Source organism: Carassius carassius, chromosome 32, assembly GCF_963082965.1.
Source record: "Carassius carassius chromosome 32, fCarCar2.1, whole genome shotgun sequence".
NCBI classification, from domain to species: Eukaryota; Metazoa; Chordata; class Actinopteri; order Cypriniformes; family Cyprinidae; genus Carassius; species Carassius carassius.
In genome coordinates, this window is record NC_081786.1 from 17,188,755 (window position 1) to 17,212,534 (window position 23,780).

Below are 23,780 nucleotides of genomic sequence, written 5' to 3' on the forward strand. Positions count from 1 at the left end.
TTCTTTCTTCTGTTGAACACAAAATAATGTATTTTGAAGAATGTTGGTAACCAAACCAACATTGGTGGTAACCATTGACATCCATGATATTCTTTTGTTTAACGGAAGAGAGAAACACAAACATGTTTGGAACATCACTCTTGAGCCCCACTGTACACTGAGGTAATATTTGTCTGTTAGCTTCACAGAGTCCATATTTTTGTGTCATGCCAAAAGGATGTGATTAATTATCTGTCTCCTGGCGAGGATGTTAGACAAGAGAATTAAGGGCACTCACGTCTAATGCACTCTGACTGTACTGTCAACTCTATGCTAACACACGCTATCTGGAAGCAACTAGAGCAGGACTCCAAATGTCAAGCACTGTTAAAGTAACTCTACATCTAGTGCTGCAGCCATGCTCTGAATCCTAATCTCTTTATTTATTTGATTGGTTTTATATATACATTTTGGAACAAGTAAATTATGCTCATCTCTTATTCACAGATTTTAACATGTGTGAATGTGAATGTTTCTGTATATTATAAACGTTTCAATTTAATGTTAACACACATTTTAATAATTATTCAATTCTTTAATTCAGTAGTCTCAAAGTCTATTTTTTCTTGTGTATTTCTAAAAGTGAGAGTTTTTAATGTAATATCAATAAGAAAAGCATCACCAAAGACATTTCATGTGAAAGCAGACATAGCCAGCAGGGACAGTAGGAAATAGGGCATATAAATGCTTGGGTGGGCATTGTTCAGGCAGCCTGTCATGAGACCAAAATAGCTTCATCTCCAAGCACTTTGTTGGCAGCATTTTTTCCCCAACAAAATGCACATTTGTATTTTGTAATTATTAATATTAATAATGTAAAACTCCATAAGCTCCCATTTTTTAGCGTTAGTTATTGCATTATCTAACTTCAACTAACAATAGACAATACATTTGTTACAGTATATATTAATTTTAGTTAGTTGATAGAAATAGAATTGTTCATTCTAGGTCCAGTTTTTTTTATATATATATAAATTTGTATTTATTTATACATCAGCTTTCCATTGATGTATAATGGTTTGTTAGTATAGGACAATATTTGGCCGAGACATAGCTATTTGAAAATCTGGAATCTGAGGGTGCAAAAAAAAAAAAGAGAAGAAAATAAATATCTAAATATTGAGAAACTCCCCTTAAATTTGTCCAAATGAAGTTCTTAGCAATGCATAATACAAAAAAAATAAGTTTTGATATATTTACTGTAGGAAATTTACAAAATATCTTCATGGAACATGATCTTACTCCACCCCAAAATGAACATTTTATCATTAATCACTTAACCCCATGTCGTTCCAAACCCATAAAAGCTTCGTTCATTTTCGGAACACAATTTAAGTTATTTTGGAAGAAAACCGGGAGGCTTGAGACTGTCCCGACTGCCAAGTAAGTTACACTGCCAAGGTCCAGAAAAGTATGAAAGACGTCATCAGAATACTCCATCTGCCATCAGTGGTTCAACCGTAACGTTATGAAGCGACGAGAATACTTTTTATACACTAATAAAATAAAAATAACAACTTTTTTCAACAATCCCTTTGTGAACAGTCTCCTTTGAGTCTCTCCACATCACTCAAACTGTGTCAGCCAAGCCACAAAGATGCAAACAGTATTCTCATCACTTCATAACGTTACGTTTGAATCACTGATGGAGTATTCTGATGATGTCTTTCATACTTTTCTGGACCTTGACAGTGTTATTTACTTGGCAGTCTATGGGACAGTCTCAAGCCTCCCGGTTTTCATCCAAAATATCTTAAATTGTGTACTGAAGATGAAAAAAGCTTTTACAGGTTTGTAACAATATTGGGGTAAGTGATTAATGACAACATTTTAATTTTGGGGTGGAGTATCCCTTTAAAAGAAAAATCGATAATTTTGACCAATACATTGTTGACTGTTTATTACAAATATACCTGTACAACTTATGACTGGTTTTGTTGTCCAGGGTCACATATAATCTAGCATATATTATGGATAGAGAGTTCTATATAACACACAAAACATTTTTAAATGCTGACACATTCCAAAGTTTCATTAGTCTGTATGGAGAGGGTCCCTTTTCCTAGTACAGTAAAAAAAACTGTGAGGATTTATGTATTAACTGAACTGAAAATATGTCCTTGAGGCTACTAACTTCTACTTCATTAATAGAGATCCCTCTCCACCCTAATAAATCTTACTTTTCTTTAGCATCACAGAAGGCAAACTGCAGGTAGTTCAACCTCAAATACATTTTCTGTATGCAGTTAAGCTTAAGATGTAAGATTAAAATGTTACACTCTTAAAGTGATGAAATATATTGGCATCAAAATCTTTTTTTTTCTGCGTGATGCGCAGAAGAATAAAAAATAATCAATGCTATAATCCACACACTTGAACTGAAAAGTCTACAAACACGGCAATGATGAAGTCAGAAACTGCGTTTTTAAAAAGTTTCACAACTACACAACGCTTTCAAAATGATTTGCGTTTTATGCCAGGTCAGTAGTTGCTGCTGTCACTTTGTTAGTAAACAGTAACTGCAGGGAACAGTAACCCCATCCCCCCATAATCCTTGAAAGATCATCTTTTTTATCTATTAAACTTCGTAAAGCAGATTTTTTTTTTCTCTCTGCAGGAAGAGACAGTTTTGCCCATTTCTTTACCTTGCCATAGAATATGAATATACTCATTGATGTAACGTTACCTATATTCATATTTAATCAAAAGTAAAATTGGCATTTAAATTTGATTATATCCATAATACAACTAATCAACATTATATCACTAGTATTAATGTTGTTATTGTTACAGCTTAACAGATTGCAGCTGACCTTGCTAGCTAGCTAAACTTACACTTATTCTAAGTTAGATCCACTATTGTATGCTGATACAGTATGGCAACATATCATAAAGTACTTTAAAATAATATTTTTTTTCCAAATTTTTTTTACAGCACTTTGCGTTAAGCCATTCTCAGAAGAGAAGAAGAGTCAAATATTTTTTTCTATAGGCCTATCATAATAATGCATGCGGTAAACAGTTTCATATTGTGATTTTTCCAGTGCTGACCCATCAGAGGCTCTGTGTAAAATGCAGGCACACCCCATCAGCCCTGGTTTGTTGACTTTGGGCAGCAGGGCAGTAAAGGCCAGCACTGAATGACTGATGCTGAATTGTGCTGCTTCAGCAGACCCTTACACCCATTGTTTCAGCAGGAACACAACACAGCAGGATGGGATGTAGTTAAGGATGTGTTTTATGCTTATATCCATTGGAAAGTTAATTTTGAATCGCAAAGCTGGTAAGTCATAATGTTTCAGTGTTTTACTGGTGTAGACCCTAAAGGTATTTTTTACATAGTTTAGTTAAATACATAGATTGTTGTTTTTTTTTTGTATATTATTTTTACATTTTGTGCTTCGTCAACATGGTTTTTGCTGTAAATTTAATCTTTCGCCCAGCAAAGATTTCCTCATTATTTTTTCCCGGAGATGCTCCAGCGTTATGTAAAGCTTTTGAACAACCACACTAATAAAATCATCTCCATGAGTGAGTTTGGACTTCAGTAGCTCTGCAGTCTGCTACATAATGTGCCTTCAGAATCTGTAGATCTCATCTGACAGAGCATGTCTCTGTCTCTCTGCTTTTATTCGCTCACGTGATGCTGTTGGTGAACTATTAACATGCCCATTAAATGCTTAATTACCTTCCCTTTGGAAAAGAGGTTTTCTCAATCATGACGGCCCCATTAAGTTTAACTGGATAGTTAATAGTGGCAGTCTTTTTCAACCTGTTGAGAAGTGAAAATAAAAAACAGGCAAGACAACAATGTATAAAGAGCTCATTGTTTTCCATTGTTTGTTTATAACTGGTTATCTCTACTCGAATAGCTTTATTACCAGCTATTTACGAGTCAGGTTATCAATAGACATTTAACTTGAGATGACAACCCTCGGCTACTCTTTGATCATGCACTCTCATGCAATATTGCAACTACACTTTGTTGGGTAAATCTGACACATTTTTGGTCACTTTCCTTATCTCAACATTGATTCAGATCACATTTCAAACATTGTTCATTAGTGATTTTGTTTGTTTTTAACTATAGTTCTATTCTGTCACATTTATAATTGCATTAACTGACTTTGATCATTTCATGGATGGTGGTGGTGGAGCTGTTAGAAGATCAGGTTGAGCGATCAAAAGCTCAGACAGCTAGTGGTTCCTATCAGATTAGAGGAAGATGGTCACATTGAGAGGGGGAGACAGGTCAAAGACTATCTAAAGCTTTTATGGTCTATAAAAGCTACAAACTCAGCTTAGTGAGTGTGCTCAAAGGTCATGGGAATGCTCATTGTGTATACGGACATACGTGGGTTTAAAATCATTAAACTTAAAATCATTATTATTATTATTTTAAATACAGTCAGGAAAAAAGCATTTGGAAATGTAAGTCACATTTTTTTTATGTATGAATTTCATTGCATTTAATAACATTTCAAGTGGTATCTGTAAACAAATGATGCTAGGCTTTTCCTTAGAACTACACTTTTTAGTGATTTTTATAGATTTTTTTGGGTCCTAAAGTCACACTTAGTGAATATGAAAATGACAAATTCAAAGTTTAGGGTCAGTAAAATGTTTTAAAAACTGCTATACATATATAAAAAAATTACGATTCTTTTATTAAGAGAAAGTTCAAAAGAACGTTATGTGTTTGAAATAGAAAAAAACGTAAACATGTTGTTACTGTTGTTAATTCAACATTGCTAAATAAGTGTCTCAATTCTTTTTTTTTTTTTTTTACTTTAAAATTGTATTCTGTTTCCTTCAAGTTCAAACAGATGTCCGACAAGCAACCACAGATTTGTCCCATTAACTATGAACATGATGCACTAACGTTTCATAACTAGAAAGTGTCAGAATACTTATCATTTTCAAAAGCATATCTATTGTTTTTTTTTTTTTACTTAGCAAACACAAAAGGGCACTTGTGCTGTTCTTCTTTCAAATAAAAGCCACTTGATATCATATTTTGATACACTGCAAATAAATTCATACATTATTAATTGTGGCTTATGTGTACTAATATATTCTGTGGCCACTCTGTGTTTTTCATGGCTGTTTGATGGTCATGCATTTTAATGAGCATGAATTTTCTATGAATTTCACTCCTGTACACATGCACACGCATACACGTGTACAAAAATGCTTTTTTCCAGAGAGCCTCAGGGCAGAATTCCCAGCAAAAGTTAAAAGGCAAATTCCAAGTCCAGGCTGAATGAAATTCCCATGTCATGTCGTGTTCTCTACTAGTCGTCCAACCATCCCCCTCCTTCTCCTTCTTTTCCAGACTCCCTCCCTCTCTCTATCTCTCTCAGTCTCTCTCAGACCTCCCTCTTTCCCTTTCTTTCATACTCACTGCTCTCCAGAGTTCCAATCTGACTCGTCTGTGTCCGTCAATGTGGTGAATATTTCTGCCTCTTGCCTTTTCTGTCACATTCCAGCTTCCAGGACACAGCGTCCTCCTATCATGGGTTATAAAGAGAAGCACAGCTCCAGTATGCATCTGCACATGGCGTTATGAACACCTTTTACCTCCAGTGACTTTTTTGAACTGTTTTGAATAGGAAAAAAGACTCTCTAGAAGAATTTACCTTTCCTTTTTCTTCCTTCCTTCTTTGAGTTTTTTTTCTACTTGAATGCAATCTAACTTACACAAAAGCTCAATTATAAACAGTGGAATAACAGTGTTTTACGGCTTCAGCTCAGATGTGTGTGCATGGACAAGAGAAAGGACAGAATACATCGGGTGAGTGTGAGTGCAACTGAATGATGATTATGTTGTCATTATGATTGTGCATTAACAGTTACTCATTGAACTAAATGAAATGTGTTACACATCTTAAATAAATATACAATTATACATTTTTTTATATATAATATATAATCTTTATACTATTATATTATATTATATTATATTATATTATATTATATTATATTATATTATATTATATTATATTATATTATATTATATTATATTATATTATATTATATTATATTATATTATATTATATTATATTATATTATATTATATTATATTATATTAAAGGCTGTTTTATAGGTCCTATACTGCCCAGTTGCTTTAAAGTTTTTAATAACCAAGTTTTCACAAGTGGAATGTCAAATATGTATTGACTACAACTGTAATATTAAAATATATAAATATAAAAAAGTGAGGTTCTCCTCAACACAATGTGATGCATTTGATTGCATGTTTTACTGTCTCTGGCCATATATACTGACATAAGGTAAATCTAGTAATCTACCGTATTAATATTTTCCATAATGTGGCTGAGAGCTCACTAGGAAGATGATTTATGGAAGATGTCATTGCACAACACACCATTGTCCCAACTGAAGATCTTTTTTTTTTTGGGGGGGGGGGGGGGGGGTAAAATAGTCATTTAAATTGCAAAGTGTATGATTATCTATATTCACAGGTGTATATTAGACTGAAAGGTGTGTGAATGAGCGCCATGTGGAAGTTGAAAGGGAACACCTTTGCTCTCTGCGTTAAATAAAAGCTGTTGAATGACTCTCAGGGGTTATGGGCTCTGTTTGAACAACAGCACGCTCGCAGGATTTCCTTTAACACTTCACATTAGATTGATGTCTTTCTCTGTTCGGGAGGGCCGAACAGGGTCAACATTGTCCCTCGAGCACAACCAGACACCCACTGAGACTGAAACAAAACCTAACTGTTGATTATGGCTGTTTCTAGACACTTTGTTGAATTACCTAAACAATTAAAGCAAGATTAGGGTATTTTTTTGTGGATTTTTGTTTAACACTGTACAATAAGGTTCACCTCAGTACCAGTAGTTAACACATAATGTATCATGCATTAGCAATAACAGCATCACTTATTAATCTAGGCTAATGTACAAACATAATATTGTTGATTGTTAATTCATGAGAGTAAATTGCCCCTATTATGGGTAATGAACGTTCATATTTTTGTTGAGGTCAAAAAACACTTTCATTGTCTTAATAATATGCATTCATTTTACCTTACTTGCTCATCGACTCCCAGATGATTCACTCAATGATTAATTTTTCCAAACCCCACCTTTGTGTGATGCTAATCTGCGGTGATTGGTCCAGTTGGTCTCATTTTTATTCCATCATGTCTGTAATGCCCGATAAAGCAGTGTTTGTGAGCGCAGCGCTGCTTTGTGTACAGCATTATTGGGGAAACAGCTATTTTTACTGCTCCAAAAGTTGCTCCTAGTGGCAAAGAATGAATTAGCGTTTTCATTCAGACCAACGCAAAAGAACCAACAAGTGGGCGGGCAATATGCTAATATTTAATGTTGACGTCAACATGAAAAGGCTTGGGATTCGTTTTAAAAACGACTAGTTTCAATGATTCACACTCGACTCTTTCTTTTGAGAGACAATAACTTTATAAACGGTGCACTTTCAGACTGTTTTCAGGATGTTTTCATTCAATTAGAGCAGTTTTACACACTGCATGACAGGTAATTTTCAAAAATCAATAATAGGGGCACTTTAAAAATGTATTAGTATATGTAAAAAATAAACAAACTAAATTAGTATGCTGTAATAAAAGTAATTTAATTTTCAGCTACTAAGTTAACATACTGAATCTAATTGGAAAATGTTGATACTCAAAATTAGTATTTAGACAGAAATTGCGTGTAAACATGTAAACACACCCAGTTACCTCAATCAGGATGTTTAGCATAACATTCTTATCTAACAGAAGATTCCCTGTACTGGTCACCAGAGTCAATGGAGAGGAAGTCATTCCTCCTATCTTATACCTCTGTCCTCAAATACACAAAGACCTCAATGTCTAAACCATAATTGAACTATTAGCTAATAGCTACCTAGCCAATTGTTATAATGTGATGTCCTTGTGGCCACAGACCTCATGACTAGAAACAATACTTCCACTCACCTTTCGAGTCTGCCTGCTGTCGCCTGCTCTGGTTCTGGAGGGTCTCTAATAGAAGGACCAGATGTTGGCAGGACTTCCTGCCACACTAGTGGTCTCAGACAGCTGCTCTGTGTCAGCTCCTGTCCCGCTTCTAGAGCAGTAACCGTGGGGCCAGTGGCCCTGAACACACACTGGGCAGCATTGTTCAGTGAAACAGGCTGGACACACAGGATTCAAACAGGTCTGAGTTGAAGTGAATGTAGTGACCAGTGACTTCAAACTGAATGGTCATGTTGTTCCAGACTTGTATGACTTTCATTCTCCTGTGGAAACACAAATGGAGATATTTAGTAGAATGTTCATGCTGCTCTTTTATGTTCATTGAAAAACATACAGTAAATATAGGGCCCGACGGCCCATTCAGATCCATAAAATATCAAAAGAACTGTATAATTCCTATAAACATACTTTAAAATATTTTGTCACAATCAATAATAATTTATTATCAGCATGTTTTTAGATATTTCTTGTAATTTGTTGTTGTTTATTATACTCCATGTTGCATGTTTTTTTTTTTTTTTTTAGTTTTTAAAATTGTTCCTGTTGGTTTGGCTGGTTAAAGACACTATGCACTGTTATAATGTAATTCAACAAAGTGGAAAAAAGCCTTCTGTCAGTATGAATCACGCTCAATATTACACAAGACTGAGAGCATGTGGTATTTTATGAGCTCCTATGCCATTAAGCACAAGGATTTGCCCATGTTTTGTATGAGATATGTTTTTATGCTGCATTATGGCCAGCCTATCGCATGCCGTCATGATTCAGCATACAGCAGCACTGCCAATGGGCTGCAGTTAAGCAATTAAAAAGAAAACAAGAATAAGTGGCTATGGTTAAAACAAAAAACGCAAGGAACAAACTAAAAACAATAGGCCTTTTTGTTGTGTATTTGAAGGTTTACGTCATTTTAAAACAAGCCTGCCTCAAAACTGCAATGCTCTGCTTACCATTTTCAAATGTTTCAAAAAGTCTTAAGGTCTTTGCACATTGAGTTCGAAATTATCGTCCAAGATTTTTGCACATTAAAAAATAAATACGACCACACGTTGTGTCAATTACATTTACACACTGCACAATTTCGTGTCATAAAAAAAAAAAATTGGATCAAGTTTGATTTTGATAGAGAAAGATGACGAATATGAAAAAAAAAATTCTAAACGTACACGAAAGTTTCGAACTCCTTTATGACACTAAACAAAACTTTGTATTCACAGAATGTGTTTTTGCATTCCACTGCACAGCCTTCCATTGTTTTATGTAAACATGGACTAAATATGCGTTAGACAAACTAAAATTCTTAAAAAAGTATCTCTAGATTTGAAAAATGTACTGGTCGAAGGTGCAACATGTCTGCTACACCACAAATCAGTTACACTATATGCATCCAAGCGAATGTTGCTGAAATCAGCACACATGCAGCGAGCACATCAGAAACACAATAATACAACTCTTTACTGTTGACAACTATTGCGAATGCATTGCGAAGTGGCACATCTAGTGTAGACATCTTCGTTGATCCTCATGGGTTGTATTTGCTTTTGACAGGACACGCAGCTTGCGTCTGGTGTGAATTCAGCATGCTACATTACAACTCTGAAGGCATTTTATATCTTCAGACCCCATTAATTATAGTAGTTAAAATAGTTCAAAACTACACTTAATTATGTGGTCTGTGAAAGAAGTTCATATGGGTTTGGAAGATGTGATGTAAATAATAAAATAATTTTAATTTTATAGACACTAACCCTTAATATGTCTTTCATGAGCTTGTGTGGTGAGCAAGATCAGCATAATAAGACCCCAAATACTTTTAACAGTCCTATGGCAGCCAGGAAGTCTAATCTAAATTAGAAACTGATCTTAGTTTCTGTTCAAGCTTGATCTGGCATAAATATGGTAATACTTCTGCATCTGTCCACACAAACAGTTTCTTTCCTAGTGAAACAGATTGGTTAATGTCTGATGTTAACAGAGATGTTTAATTCAGAGCCAGGTGTACGTTGCCTCTAGCAGATCAACAGCGCAGGCAACAGTTCAACTGTTCACTATTAAACATCGCTACTACACAATGGCTTTCTTTTCTTTCAGAACTGAGATTATTTTACACACAGTGTAGCAATTGACTTCAGCCAGTTGTTTTAATTTGTTGGGGTTCTCTTGAAGGCTAACCAATATTTTTTGGGAGGCAACTAACACAAATGCAGAGTATATGATTTTTCTAAGATGTAAATAAAATTGCAAAGGAAATAAATGATCAAGTTTCCTTAGTAATCATCAAATAGGCCTCTCAGGTACCCAATCAAAGACGATGGTACATGGTACTGTGTACCATGTGTGCTATGATGGTAAGAGGACTGGCTGAATATTTGTTTGTTTATCCTGTGGGGTCTGCTCTGAATGTGTGTGCATGCGCTTCAGTGTTCGTGTGATCTGCCAGTAAGAGCATAATCTGGCCTCTGGCTTACTTATGTGATAAAGCTAGGTCTATGTTCTCAGAGACAGGACTTTTGTGAAGGACAGTGGAATGGTATGAAATTTAACAAGGTATACTATTATTACTTTAGTACAGAGCCCTGCACTGTAAAAAAGAATAGTGCATAGTAGAGACTTGATATCAGTCATACCTAATTTAATTTAATTATGTTTAAAGCAATAGTTCACCTAAAAATAAAAAAATTGCTAAAAATGTACTCACCCTCAGGCCATCCAATATGTAGATGAGTTTGTTTCTTCAGATTTGTAATTTAGCATTATATCACTTGCTCACCCATGGATCCTCTGCAGTGAATGGGTGCCGTCAGAATTATAGTCGAAACAGCTGATATAAAGATCACTGTTTTTTTTTTTTTTTTTTACATGGAGGACAACATAGCTCAATAGCCTCTGGTTATATGTTTCTGCTTGAACTACTGCTGTACTTATTTTGTGCCCATATGGAGGTTGTGCATTTCAAGAATAATTACCCATAACCCCAAACTTAAAGAAACGTTCACTTGAAGATAGGATTCAACTGGGAATGCTGTGCCAGTCACTTAGAGCGAAGATACACAGAGCACACACTGACATCCCTTGGGGCCAGTTTGAACATAGTTCTCAAAAAAATGATGTGATTCTACAAAAAAAAATCTCTTTAGTCAAAAGCTTCATTCTGTTTCCAGGAAGCCAGTCTTAAATGAACTCATCATGTTTTCTTGCTGTAAAAGCAAAAATCAGCAGCATGTTAAACACGGCTCTCCTAAGCACCCACTTTTTTTTCATAGTGGTCACGGGTCAAAGAAACTTATGCTAAATCAGTACAAAAGGGCAACATCCTTCAACAGCCCTCTTGTTATCCATCTAACTAAATCTCTCATCATGAGAACAAACAGTAAACATGTGGCATTATAAAAACAGTTCTGAAAAGAAAATGTCTATAGTGACATAAAATAATATAGTGTTCTGTCGGTCTCTCTTCTTTTCTAGGCAGCTGAGGTATGGAAAAGCTTTAGTTTCCCATCTGTGTGGGGTTAAGTACATTCAGGTCCTCCAGCTCCACTGTTCTGCTTCACTGAGCTAACAGAGAGAGCTGAGACTGGCCCTGCATTCTGAAACCTTATATTAGAGAAGAAAAAAAGCAAGGGAGAAAAAAAAAGAAAAGAAAAAAAAAACAGGGCAGAGAGGAAGTGTAGCATTAAGGCTGGCAAATGAATCTGCCCAAAGTCATGTTTTGTGATTATAATGAGGGTGAAGCAGTGTGGTGCAGGCAAATGAAAGTGAAATAAATCATGGCCGTATTTAGGAACTCAGGTTCTAACATGAAATGCTCAGCAACACAGATGTAAATCTGTTTTTAAGTTCTGGTATTTTTCAAGTTTTTCAAGACCATGTCTCTAAAAGACCATATAAAATTAAAATTGGACTTTTGTTATGTGAGTATTTTTGCTTTGGATATGCAAGTGTACCTCTGAGAGTTCACAAATGCTTCTATATATCAAATGTACAGTCTTTCAGTAAAACAAACCAAAATACTAATACTTATAGTAAGTGCTCTTTAGAATGACAGTGTCTGTCCAACAAATCTTAAAATATCACAGGAAATTTATTTATTTATAATATTTCATAATTAAAAAAAAATAACTATGAAAAAGTTAAACGTTTATTTTTTTAAGAAACTAAATTAGTAAATCATGGAGCTTATCAATTTGTACATGTATAAATTGAACAATATAGAAGATTTAATATGAAACATGAGATTGTTATTTGAATATTAATGTTCAACAGTATATGTTCAATAACAGAGATTGAAAGTTAAATACATTAGATAAAAATCATTATAGAAAACAACTTCTATTTATCCTTTGTGTAGAAGATAAAGACTATAGAGCTTAGTTACTGAAAAAAAAAGCTAAAATCTTTGCTTTCTGTTCTTTTTAAATGACAGAGTCTCTGTAAATATGCACTTCAGTTTAGTCTATAAACCATGCAGGCTCATTGTGGATTAGGTGAAGTGAATTATTAGGCAGAGTCAAATGTGTGTGTGGGATTATGTGATCAGACATAGACATTTTGAGCATTCATATGTGCCGTCTCTCCTCATCTTCCTTTATGAGGTGTGAGGAGATTGAGTGGTTTGTGGTTACAACCTCTGGATAGGATAAAAATTGAACGATACAAAAAACAGTCATTAGTGGTGGGAATTCAGTTTGCTTTTACGTCTGAGGAAATGCTTACACTCACTCATTTTACTGTGAATATATTTGAGAGGTTTGATTATGTAGCAAAGACAAGACTAGTTGAGGGATTCCTTTGTTTTAAACTCTCTGTCTTGTACTCTGCATTTTCATACATCTTATAACTTTCTTTCAGTGAATATTGTAAGCAGAGCTCCATTTTGTCATTCCTTCTGATCAGAAACAGCTGTTGGAAAACTGTATGTTGACCTCTATTTTTAAACATTTCCTCTAAAAATAGAAATCTGAAACTCCCTAATGAAACTTTTTTTTTTTTTTTGTGAGGACTAGTTTAATCTCTCTCTCATATGAAAACAATGATGAAGTCTCTGTAACTCCCTCTGCTCTTTCATTTCTCTGCTGGATCTCATAAGTTCATGGTAAACAGACCCCAGTGAGAGGACATATTTTTATAAGGCCACTTCATGAGGACAATAAGAGGCTGTCTCTGATATTTAGGGATTTAAAAGGTCTTGCACTTGTATACACAGTTTTTTTTAATCCTCTGATGAAAAACTTTATGTAATGTTGTTTTTGTTTTTCCACAAGATGTGGTGTGTTCCTGTTTATTTTCAAACTGAAAGAAGAGTTTGTAGGAAATGTGGCATGTGGAGTTAGGTTTAGTACTGTATACATTTTTTTAATTAATTAATGTCAGTGGGATCTAAAGTTGTTACTCACTTTTACTGTATGGGGGAAAAAAAGTAGAAACATTCTTCAAATTATCTTTTTCCACAGAAGTATAAAAAAGTCGTACAAGTTTGCATTGATGGTGAGTAAATGATACCAGAATGATAATTTTTTGGGGTGAACTATTCCTTTAAGAACTCAAAAAAACACTTGCAAAATGCACCTGTTTACCACACCTCCTGTCTGTTTGTTCTTGAGGAATTGAGGGAAACACAGGGAAATGCCTGGTCAGCTAAAAGGGACCTGCTTGGTCAACAATGCTTTGCAGCAGACTGGTTGGCATGCTTGTGGGAGGTCTAGTTGACACCGACTCATTTTGTCTTAAACATCATGTTATAGTTGAGAAACAGGTGCATGGATTCCTGTTAAAACTATAAGAGCTTGGAAAAGTAAAATAAGTTTGTTATTTGTGACTATGCGAGAGTTGAAACGAAAGAACAGCCGCGCTGCTCAACTTGTTCAATGAGGAACAACATCATTTTAAAGTGACTCCTTCCCTTTACATCTAGTTGTGAAGTCAAATGAAAGAGTATTGGCTCATGCCAGCTTTGAAGCTCAGGTTTGGCTCGGTGTTTGATTAAAGCCAGACTCTGTTGGTCAAGGCCCTGAAATACTACAGGCTGCTGGCTTTAATAAAGCCCTGCCAAAAATGAGCTGCTGCTTTCCTCTCTTGATTGCGGTACATAACGGTGGTTCCATCTGGAAGAAAATGGTGAAAACTCTCTCAAAGTATTTGTATGAACAAGGGAAACATAGTGGTGTAAATAATTCAAGAATTATGGGACCTGACTAAGCTTCCCAAAAACGATTTTATGATGAACGTATTTAGGCGTTCCTACAGATAATGAGGAGGCATGTGCTGGAAATGGATTCAGAGTTTTCTTTCAATGACTCACTGCATTGTTTGAAGCTAAACCTGTCTGTCAAAGAATAGTGCATAGTAGAGACTTAATACTGTATCAGTCATACCTAATTTAATTTAATAATATTTAAAGAAATAGTTAAACTAAAACTCAAAATTTGCTAAAACTTTACTCACCCTCAGGCCATCCAGTATGTAGATGAGTTTGTTTCTTCATTGTAAAACACATTTGGAGAAATTTAGCATTATATCACTTGCTCACCCGTGGATGCTCTGCAGTGAATGGGTGATATAAAGATATAAAGCTGATATAGCTGATATAAAGAGTGCAATAATCCACGCAACTCCAGCCCAGTCTATCAATTAATGTCTTGTGAAGTGAAAAGATGCATGTTTGTAAGAAAGTAAATCCATCAAGATGTTTTAACTTTCCGGTACCGGTTAAAATTTGTGTCCTCAATCCATAATTTAGATTTCTGCAGTGGAAAGGTTGTCTCGTCTGAATCAGGAAAAAAATATGCACAAGCAAACACTTTTCCTGATCATTTACTCACCGCTATCTCATCTAAGATGTTCATGTCTTTTTTTTTCTTCAGTCGAAAAGAAATTAAGGATTGTAAGGAAAACATTCCAGGATTTTTCTCTATATAGTGGACTTCACTGGGACCCAACGGGTTGAACGTCCAAACTATAGTTTCAATGCAGCTTCAAAGGGCTCTATGTGATCCCAGACGACAAATAAGGTTCTTATTTAGTGAAACGATCTGCCATTTTATAAAAAAGTTGATACTTTTTAACAAAAAATGCTTGTCTTGCATTAGCTCTGCAATGTGAGACTTCACGCATTACATAACCACATTGTATAGGTCATGTGTCATTAGCTCTTCATCTGTGTACTCCGGTTAAAAAAAAAACTCCATTTAATTTTCTTCTCCAACTTCAAAATAATCTGACATTGTTGTTTTACCTTTTTAGTAAATGAGTTTGACTTTCTTTGCACGTTCGCGCTGTGTGTGATTACCCAATTCGTCAGGTTGAGCTAGTCTAAAACGAGTATTTGTGGTTCAAAAGTATGTACATTTTTTTTACCGTTTAAAAAAATGACTAATCATTTTGCTAGATAAAACCCTTATTCCTTGGCTGGAATTGTGTAGAGGCCTTTGCAGCTGCAATAAAACTGCAATTTGAACTTTCAACCCCTGGCTCCCATTGAATTCCACTATATGGAGAAAAATCCTGGAATACTTTCCTTGAAATATCTTTTCGACTGAAGAAAAAAACACATGAACATTTTGAATGACATGGTGTGAGTAAATTGTCTGGAAATGTTTTATTCTGGAATTCAACGAGTTAAGCAATTTAGATCTATTTTAATATGAAGACAGGATAGGACCCATGAGATTTCTGTGGGAAAGAAGGACTGGTCCTGGGAAAAGTCCAGTGCAGTTTCCAAAAACATGAAAATATATAAACCAAAAGAACAACGGTTTAGTCCTATACTGTTTTCCAACCCTAAAAAATAGGCTGAAGTACAAATAGGGCAACAGATGATTTTTAGATATGATTTTTAAACTGTACATGTGCATAATTAGAAAGGAATGCTGACTAGTTACCTCTCAATATATTGCTCTCACATCACATCACATCCTGATATGATTCATTCTTACAAGTTCATGTCATAATTTAGTATGCAGAAATTTGTGTTTTACGCACTGTGGCTTCCAAATAGTCAGATAATTGGACTGGCCCAGGCCGAACGCCATTCAACTTAAACATATTATTGTTTTTTTCTGTTTAGTTAGGGAGGGTTTTGGTCTTGACTAATCACTGTGGTTGAATGGAGGAGTGTGTGTACCGGAAAAGGACTCATAGTGATACTGTGTGATGTACGATCTCTGGCACACACAAACACAGGAACACAGATTGGGAAAGACATTTTTCATTGAAGGTCTTATCGTAAGGCTGAGGGGGCTGCTCTGTTAAATAGATCATTATGACTCATACAGTAGCCCTTCGTTTTCTTTCTTTTGTTTTGTCCATCAGTTCTGAACAGCCAAAGGGAGGATGCTGACGTTTTTTTCTCATTTTGTCTTACTTTATTTTGTTCTCTTTTCTCTACAGTGTGAGATTGCATAGATGGATCAACATGTATCAACACAATCCAGGTAAGATAGTATTAATAATAGTAATTCATTCATGTTGCTGTAATTTTTGTGAGAGTGTACAAGCATTACAGACCATAGTACTTTGTAAAAGGTTATGAGATTGCCTCGCACGGAGGCTTCACAGTGTTTTGAGTATTTGTATCTGAAAATATTGTTTAAACATCAAATTATGGTGCAGAGCCTGGGAGAGATTCATAATTATAAGATAGTACTGAGGGTGGATGTAGAGCGTCGTAATGTAAGATTGCACAGAAGTACAAACCCAACAGTTAATTGAGCTTAGGATAGTTTGGTAATAGATACTTTCTACATATACAGTATGATACAAAGTAAGGCTTTAAATTCTTACATTTAGACAATTAAACTACATTTTATACAAGCTATTTAATTTTCTATTGATTTTAAGGTTAGCCGTTTTTGAAACATTACAGTAATATTATCATATCTAAAACAAACAAAACAAAATAAGTAGAACTTTAAAATGTAATAATAAAGACAAAAATTATATATATATATATATATATTCCGATTCCAAAAAAGTTGGGAAACTGTACAAATTGTGAATAAAAACAGAATGCAATGATGTGCAAGTTTCAAAGTTAAATATTTTATTCAGAATACAACATAGATGACATATCGAATGTTTAAACTGAGAAAATGTTGAATTTTAAGGGCAAAATTAGTTGATTTTAAATTTCATGGCATCAACACATCTCAAAAAAGTCTCAAGGCCATGTTTACCACTGTGTGGTATCACCTCTTCTTTGTATAACAGTCTGCAAACGTCTGGGGACTGAGGAGACAAGTTGCTAAAGTTTAGGAATAGGAATGTTGTCCCATTCTTGTCTAATACAGGCTTCTAGTTGCTCAACTGTCTTAGCTCTTCTTTGTCGCGTCTTCCTCTTTATGATGCACCAAATGTTTTCTATGGGTGAAAGATCTGGACTGCAAGCTGGCCATTTCAGTACCCGGAACCTTCTTCTATGCAGCCATGATGTTGTAATTGATGCAGTATGTGGTCTGGCATTGTGATGTTGGAAAATGCAAGGTCTTCCCTGAAAGAGATGACATCTGGATGGGAGCATATGTTATTCTAGAACTTGGATATACCTTTCAGCATTGATGGTTCCTTTCCAGATGTGTAAGCTGCCCATGTCACACGCACTCATGCAACCCCATACCATCAGAGATGCAGGCTTCTGAACTGAGCGCTGATAACAACTTGGGTTGTCCTTGTCCTCTTTAGTCCGGATGACATGGAGTCCCAGTTTTCCAAAAAGACCTTCAAATTTTGATTCGTCTGACCACAGAACAGTTTTTCACTTTGCCACAGTCCATTTTAAATGAACCTTGGCCCAGAGAAAACGCCTGCGCTTCTGGATCATGTTTAGATATGGCTTTTTTGACCTATAGAGCTTTAGTATTGCTGGAAGTATTCCTGAGCCCATGTTGTGATTTCCATTACAGTAGCATTCCTGTCTGTGATGCAGTGCCGTCTAAGGGCCAGAAGATCACGGGCATCCAGTATGGTTTTCCGGCCTTGACCCTTACACACAGAGATTGTTCCAGATTCTCTGAATCTTTGGATGATATTATGCACTGTAGATGATGATAACTTCAAACTCTTTACAATTTTTCTCTGAGAAACTTCTTTCTGATATTTCTCCACTATTTTTCGCCACAGCATTGGGAGAATTGGTGATCCTCTGCCTATCTTGACTTCTGAGAGACACTGCCACTCTGAGAGGCTCTTTTTATACCCAATCGTGTTGCCAATTGACCTAATAAGTTGCAAATTGGTCCTCCAGCTGTTCCTTATATGTACAGTACATTTAACTTTTCTGGCCACTTACTGCTACCTGTCCCAACTTTTTTGGAATGTGTAGCTCTCATAAAATGCAAAATGAGCCAATATTTGACATGACATTTCAAATGTCTCACTTTAAACATTGAAAAAAAGTTTTCTTCCCCTCAGGTTATAATATAGAATAGTTATCAGTTCAGCATATTATGTCAGAATTATGACATTGTTTTATGAATGTTGCCTGATGGTTTGATACAGATACGGTAAAGAAGCTCAAACATCTCAGGTTGGAGAGGGCAAGAAGCACAATTTTAAGAAAATACATTTTATGTTTTTAAAATGACCAATTTGTACCTATATTTGTTGTAAGTGCCACCAGTCTGATTCCTCATTTACACTAAAACAGGGGCCTGTCTTCCTCTAAGTGAGACTAAATGAGACTACATTCCATTACACCCACATGAATGACTGGCCCTGAGTGCTGTCTACCTTCAGCCCAGACTACTGCTGAAAAACTCAAGCTTTCTGTCCAACCATCCTGCTACACTGATTCTCTGTTGTTTGTGTTCCAGACTCCTTTGTTTTATTAAAAAAAAAAAAGTCTTCTTCTTGGGATGAAAGTCACAAACCAGCCAATATGTCCTGGCAATTTGGCAATAATTTACTAGTAAACTTTCCCTGATGCCTAGAAGTGGTTTTACGAGGGGGAGACAGAATGACAGAATGTAAGGGGTAGGATGGCATTCTATAATTAATTCTTTACGAAAGGTTATAATTTCTATTATGATCGTCTCAACTGCAATCGTCAATCATCTTGTCAGTGAATAATAACGTATGTTGGATCAGAATGTTTTTTTTGTCTGATCTTGTGTGACAGTTTGATGAGGAGAAATTAAACTTTAGGTTGTTACAATGTCTGTGGTTGCACTGTAAGCTATAGCATTATTCTGCTGTTTGGAAATTTCCAGCCTGTCTGTAAAAATAGTTTTCTCTGACATGAGGTTATGGTACAGCCTAAATGTAGGGAGAAATCCCAATATAATTACACTCTTTAAAACAACATCATTATATGCTACAGTTCAGCGCTTCTCTCGATTTAAAAAAATGAAGGTGGGTACAGACCGGTTTTAACTTGCGGTCTCTCCCTCTTTCACTTTCTTTCAGTACCACACAATAAGTGACCCAGAGAGCGTCTGTGGAAGAAATGGTTACAACTTTCCTCAATGAAAGGCAAGCCACTACTGAGGAGATGGCTTTAGTAAGCAATGCACTGGCTGCTTACTCCTTCATAGCAGGTAAAACAGGTTTGGTGCACTACTATACTCTAACAGCCCCAAAACTATACTCTGTACTAAAGCGGGGTGATTAACTGTTTTTTATTTTCAACAAAAGATAATCCTTTGAAAAATCATAATATAACAGCACCACATTCCTTTTAGCGATGATGATTCTGCTGTTTTGTGTTATATATCCAGTGCACTTTTTTCTTTTACATTGGCACTCCTTGCTTTACATGGCAAATTGAAAAAAAATATTTTTATGTAATATTTTAGATTGTTTTTTTTATATAATCTAAATCTTTTATATATTTTTTTTAATTGCTCAGTAGTGTTTACTGAAAACTACTAATAATTGATTATATATACACAAATATTCATAAAAAAAAAGTTAGATCAAGGACTGAGGAACAAACTTTTGATGCACTGTATTTTCATGTATTATTTTTTATTTAATATATGTATGTGTGTGTAGGGTAAATAAATGTTCAAAACACACCTCGTTGTTAAGGACAACAAAGTTTGTGTTACTTTTAACTCATCCATGTGCTATTCCTACTCCTTTTCTGTTCCACTTTATATTGTGTCCCTAATACCTGTGTACTTACAAAGTAACTACATGTGTATGTTGTATGTAACCATAGTGTAAATATATATTTAGTACATAGTATCTAGAGCTGTAATATTTCTGTAACTACACACATGTAACAACAATCTGAATGGTTTGTGTAAGTACAAATGTGTAACAGGACATATATATCTACATCTTGTAACAACAATATGGCTAAGTGTAATTGGAACCATTTGATCCAGGGGGAGGAGATGGGTAAGTTTAGGGATATGTAAAGTGGGAGGAGTTGAATCTCGAGTTGGTGCACCACTGTAATACCAGTGTACTTGCATGTTAACTCCTCAGGAACTGTCCACTTAATATAAAGTTTAACATTCTGGACACCAACCACAATTTATATGCAATGCCTAACTTACTGGCTGCTGCTGTGTTACATCAGAGCAATTACATGATAAATTGAATATAAAATGTAACTTTCTTTACCAAAAAGTGTTGTTTCCAATGTCCTGTTACACATTTGTACTTACACATACCATTAAGTGGGTTGTAACAAATAAGTAGTTACACAAACATTAGAGCTGAATGTGTACTTACACTGTGGTTACATATTACATACACATCTAGTTACTATGTAAGTACATAGGTATTAGGGACAATATAAAGTGGGACCATGTGTTAATTAACAGATCCTTTTTTTTAAATGGCTCCGTAACAAGTTTGTCGATTGGGAAGAAGGAGGCTGGAACCAGTGAACATTTAAACATAACTTTAATAATAAAATAAACGCAAAACTTAAAAAAGTGCAACAATCCCTCACAGATGACCGCTGCGCACAGACAGAACCAAAACAACATAAAATCCAGGCCTGGTCCTCTCTCCTCCTTCACTGTCGTTACTCCTCCTTTTATCCTTCTGGAGCTCCTTAGTGGGACTCGAGACACAGTGGTGCAGGTGTCACTCATAATCTTCCACTATGGCTGGCGGTGCTGGATAGCCCTTGGAGGACAGTGACGGCTCCTCCGGGTTTGGGGCAGCTGACAGCAATCCTCCCTGCTCCTCCCCATCAAGGCAGCGAACGGCCTCAGGTGAACAGTGGTGACTCCTCCGCTCCCTCATAGATGGCAGCCATCCCTCAACAACCTAGGCGGCCGGGAGCGAGTTCTTCTGTCCCCCCGGCAACTCACTCCAGCCCATCTCCTCAAGTGTCCATGGCAGCAGCCTGCTCCATCATACTCAGTGCAGATTCACCACGGCAGCGAGGGATCTCTGACAGTGTGTCCCTCCTTCTTCCCAGGTTTTGGCATCAATGTAACAAAGTTTGTAAATCGGGAAGAAGGGGGCTGGAACCAACAAACATTTAAACATAATTTAATAGCAAAATGAACAACACAAAACTGAAAATAGTGCGACAGTCGTCACAAACGCCGCGCAGAAACCCTCCTCTCTGGGACTCGAGACCAGTGAGTGATGTAGGTGTTGCTCATTATCATTTACTCCACCGGCCTCGCTCTGCTCCCATGGCTCTCGGGCCCGCCCCATTTATCACAGGCTCATTTGAAAGAAATCATAATAAAAGATTATGCAGAACTATTTCAAAGAATTTCATCCTTTAAAAGTTTCAATCATTTACATTTCCTTTACTATCAGGATAGATATACGACATGAATGCCTCCATATATAGGCTATGTAGGCTACACACAGATAGCTAGTCTATAAATTCTTCATTTAGAAATCAAAAAGATTGCACAAGAAGAGGTGTGTGCAAGTTATTAGGCTATAAACAAACGATTACAAACCAGGCCTACTTTCTATTCTGTAATACACTGTAACAGTGGTCCAATGAAAACTGTTACTAACCTTCTGAACTGTTTCTGCAGATCACCCGGAACGGGCGGCACTGTATTTTGTGTGTGGAGTGTGTTTGGGACTGGTTCTTACTCTCATCGCGTTAGTGGTACAGATCTCCTGTCGAACCGACTGCAAAACGCAACAAGCGCCCAAGAAAACGGGCAAAACTGCGGAGAGCACCAGCGACACGAGCGACAGTGACTCGGACTGGGACAATAGCTCCGACCTGTCGGCACGCCGCCACCGGCGATTTGAACGGACGCTCGGTAATGTGTTCACCTCCGCGGAGGAGCTGGAGCGCGCACAGCGATTAGAGGAACGCGAGCGGATTATCCGGGAGATCTGGATGAACGGACAGCCGGACATGCCAGCCACACGCAGCCTCAACCGCTACTATTAAAGTCTCTGAAGCAACGAGACAGAAGGTTTGAGGAAATATTATACAATAGCTATTAAAAATATTTGGGATACAGTAAGGGACTGAAATATGGGAAAAGCCAACACTTAAAACGTTTTGGAATATCTCTTCTGGTGGCACCGGCAATACTAGTGAAGCATTTGAAGGTGCACTCAGTACATTTTTTGTTAATGTTGCGCTGACAGTCGTTTTGTACTTATACTGATGACACCTATACTGACACCTGGTGGCGTGGATGAAAAAGCAATGGTTTTAGTTAGGGGTAAATTCATGTAAATTTGGACACTTTTTGCTATTGCAATGTTCTAATCAAAATGTCATAATAAACTGATAACACAGTAGAAATGCTTTATTCGACATGATTAATTTATTACACAAGTTAGTAAGCATCTTCAACAAACCTACACTTGATGTGTAAAATAAATCAGTTCTTATTAAGTGACTGATTTGACTGTTGACTTCATGATTTTAAATATGTTTTAAACTGCTATTCATTTATTTGTGTAGAACTTCAATGAAAATAAATAACTGAGTGCACCTTTAATGAAACTTGTTTTAATGAAGAATTCACTAACATGTTAAACAGGTGGAGAAAAAAAAATTATATGCTTGAGCTTTGAATATGCTTGACTTGAAATACTGTATTTTTGAATTAGAATGAATTTTGTCTGAAATTAGGTTTGGCCACGTGGACATTTGACAATTCAGACACCTATTTTTATTGAGATGTTACTCTTTAGTTGGCTAATATCTTTTTTATTTAAGCAAAATGTCTTTCTGTTACAAACACTTTTATTATACTAAAGCTTTCTTTTGGAGCTCAGGGTTTTCATGACCTCTGTAAAGGATTTCTCTTCATTTGTCATATTTGGTTAACCAACAAAACAAAATGATGGTCTGTGCCTTCATTTAACAAAATTTCACAGTAAAAATGAAGATACTTGAGGTGGAAAACCTATAGATGCTTTTTCTAAATCTGGTTCTGCCAGTGTGGTGATCAGAGCATCTTTTCATTCTTACAGTGTATGCCTTCTTCAAGCTAGTAATAATTATGCACGAAAAGACAATCACCTCTATTTGTACTAGATTTTTCACAGCGTAGTATAAATTTTCTACATTTTTCTACATGCTATAGGTAAAATCCATCCGTACGTGAGCACAGTTCAGTCCAACTTTATGGTCCAGAAATGAGATATGTTCCTATTCTTATTTCCCTTTGGTGTTCAACACATGCAGCATGTTAATAATGTAACCAAGAGGCTCACGTGCTTCCACTGTCTCATTCCATTCTCATTCAGTTTAAGTGTTTCAACAATATTTTAATTTCATATAAATATATGGATTATTAGAAAATGAATTTGCATTTGGTTGTCTTTTAACATGGCT

The 23,780-nt window shown here is 35.9% G+C and overlaps 1 protein-coding gene across 5 annotated transcripts; it reads left to right on the plus strand.

The window, feature by feature from the left end:
- The first annotated feature begins 3,178 nt into the window (after nt 1–3,178).
- On the plus strand, nt 3,179–22,739 carry eva1a (eva-1 homolog A (C. elegans)). Of its 5 annotated transcripts, none has more exons than XM_059520584.1 (5): nt 5,437–5,833; nt 16,433–16,476; nt 18,853–19,012; nt 19,445–19,575; nt 22,006–22,739. In XM_059520584.1, exons 4-5 carry the CDS (start codon nt 19,485–19,487, stop codon nt 22,374–22,376), a joined length of 462 nt encoding a protein of 153 aa, XP_059376567.1. In that variant the 5' UTR covers nt 5,437–5,833; nt 16,433–16,476; nt 18,853–19,012; nt 19,445–19,484; the 3' UTR covers nt 22,377–22,739. The 5 variants fall into 5 exon arrangements, with proteins under 5 accessions (XP_059376568.1, XP_059376567.1, XP_059376569.1 ...); XM_059520586.1 differs by having other exon boundaries at nt 18,853–19,005; XM_059520585.1 differs by lacking the exons at nt 5,437–5,833; nt 18,853–19,012 and adding an exon at nt 3,179–3,322.
- Nucleotides 22,740–23,780: the final 1,041 nt, after the last annotated feature.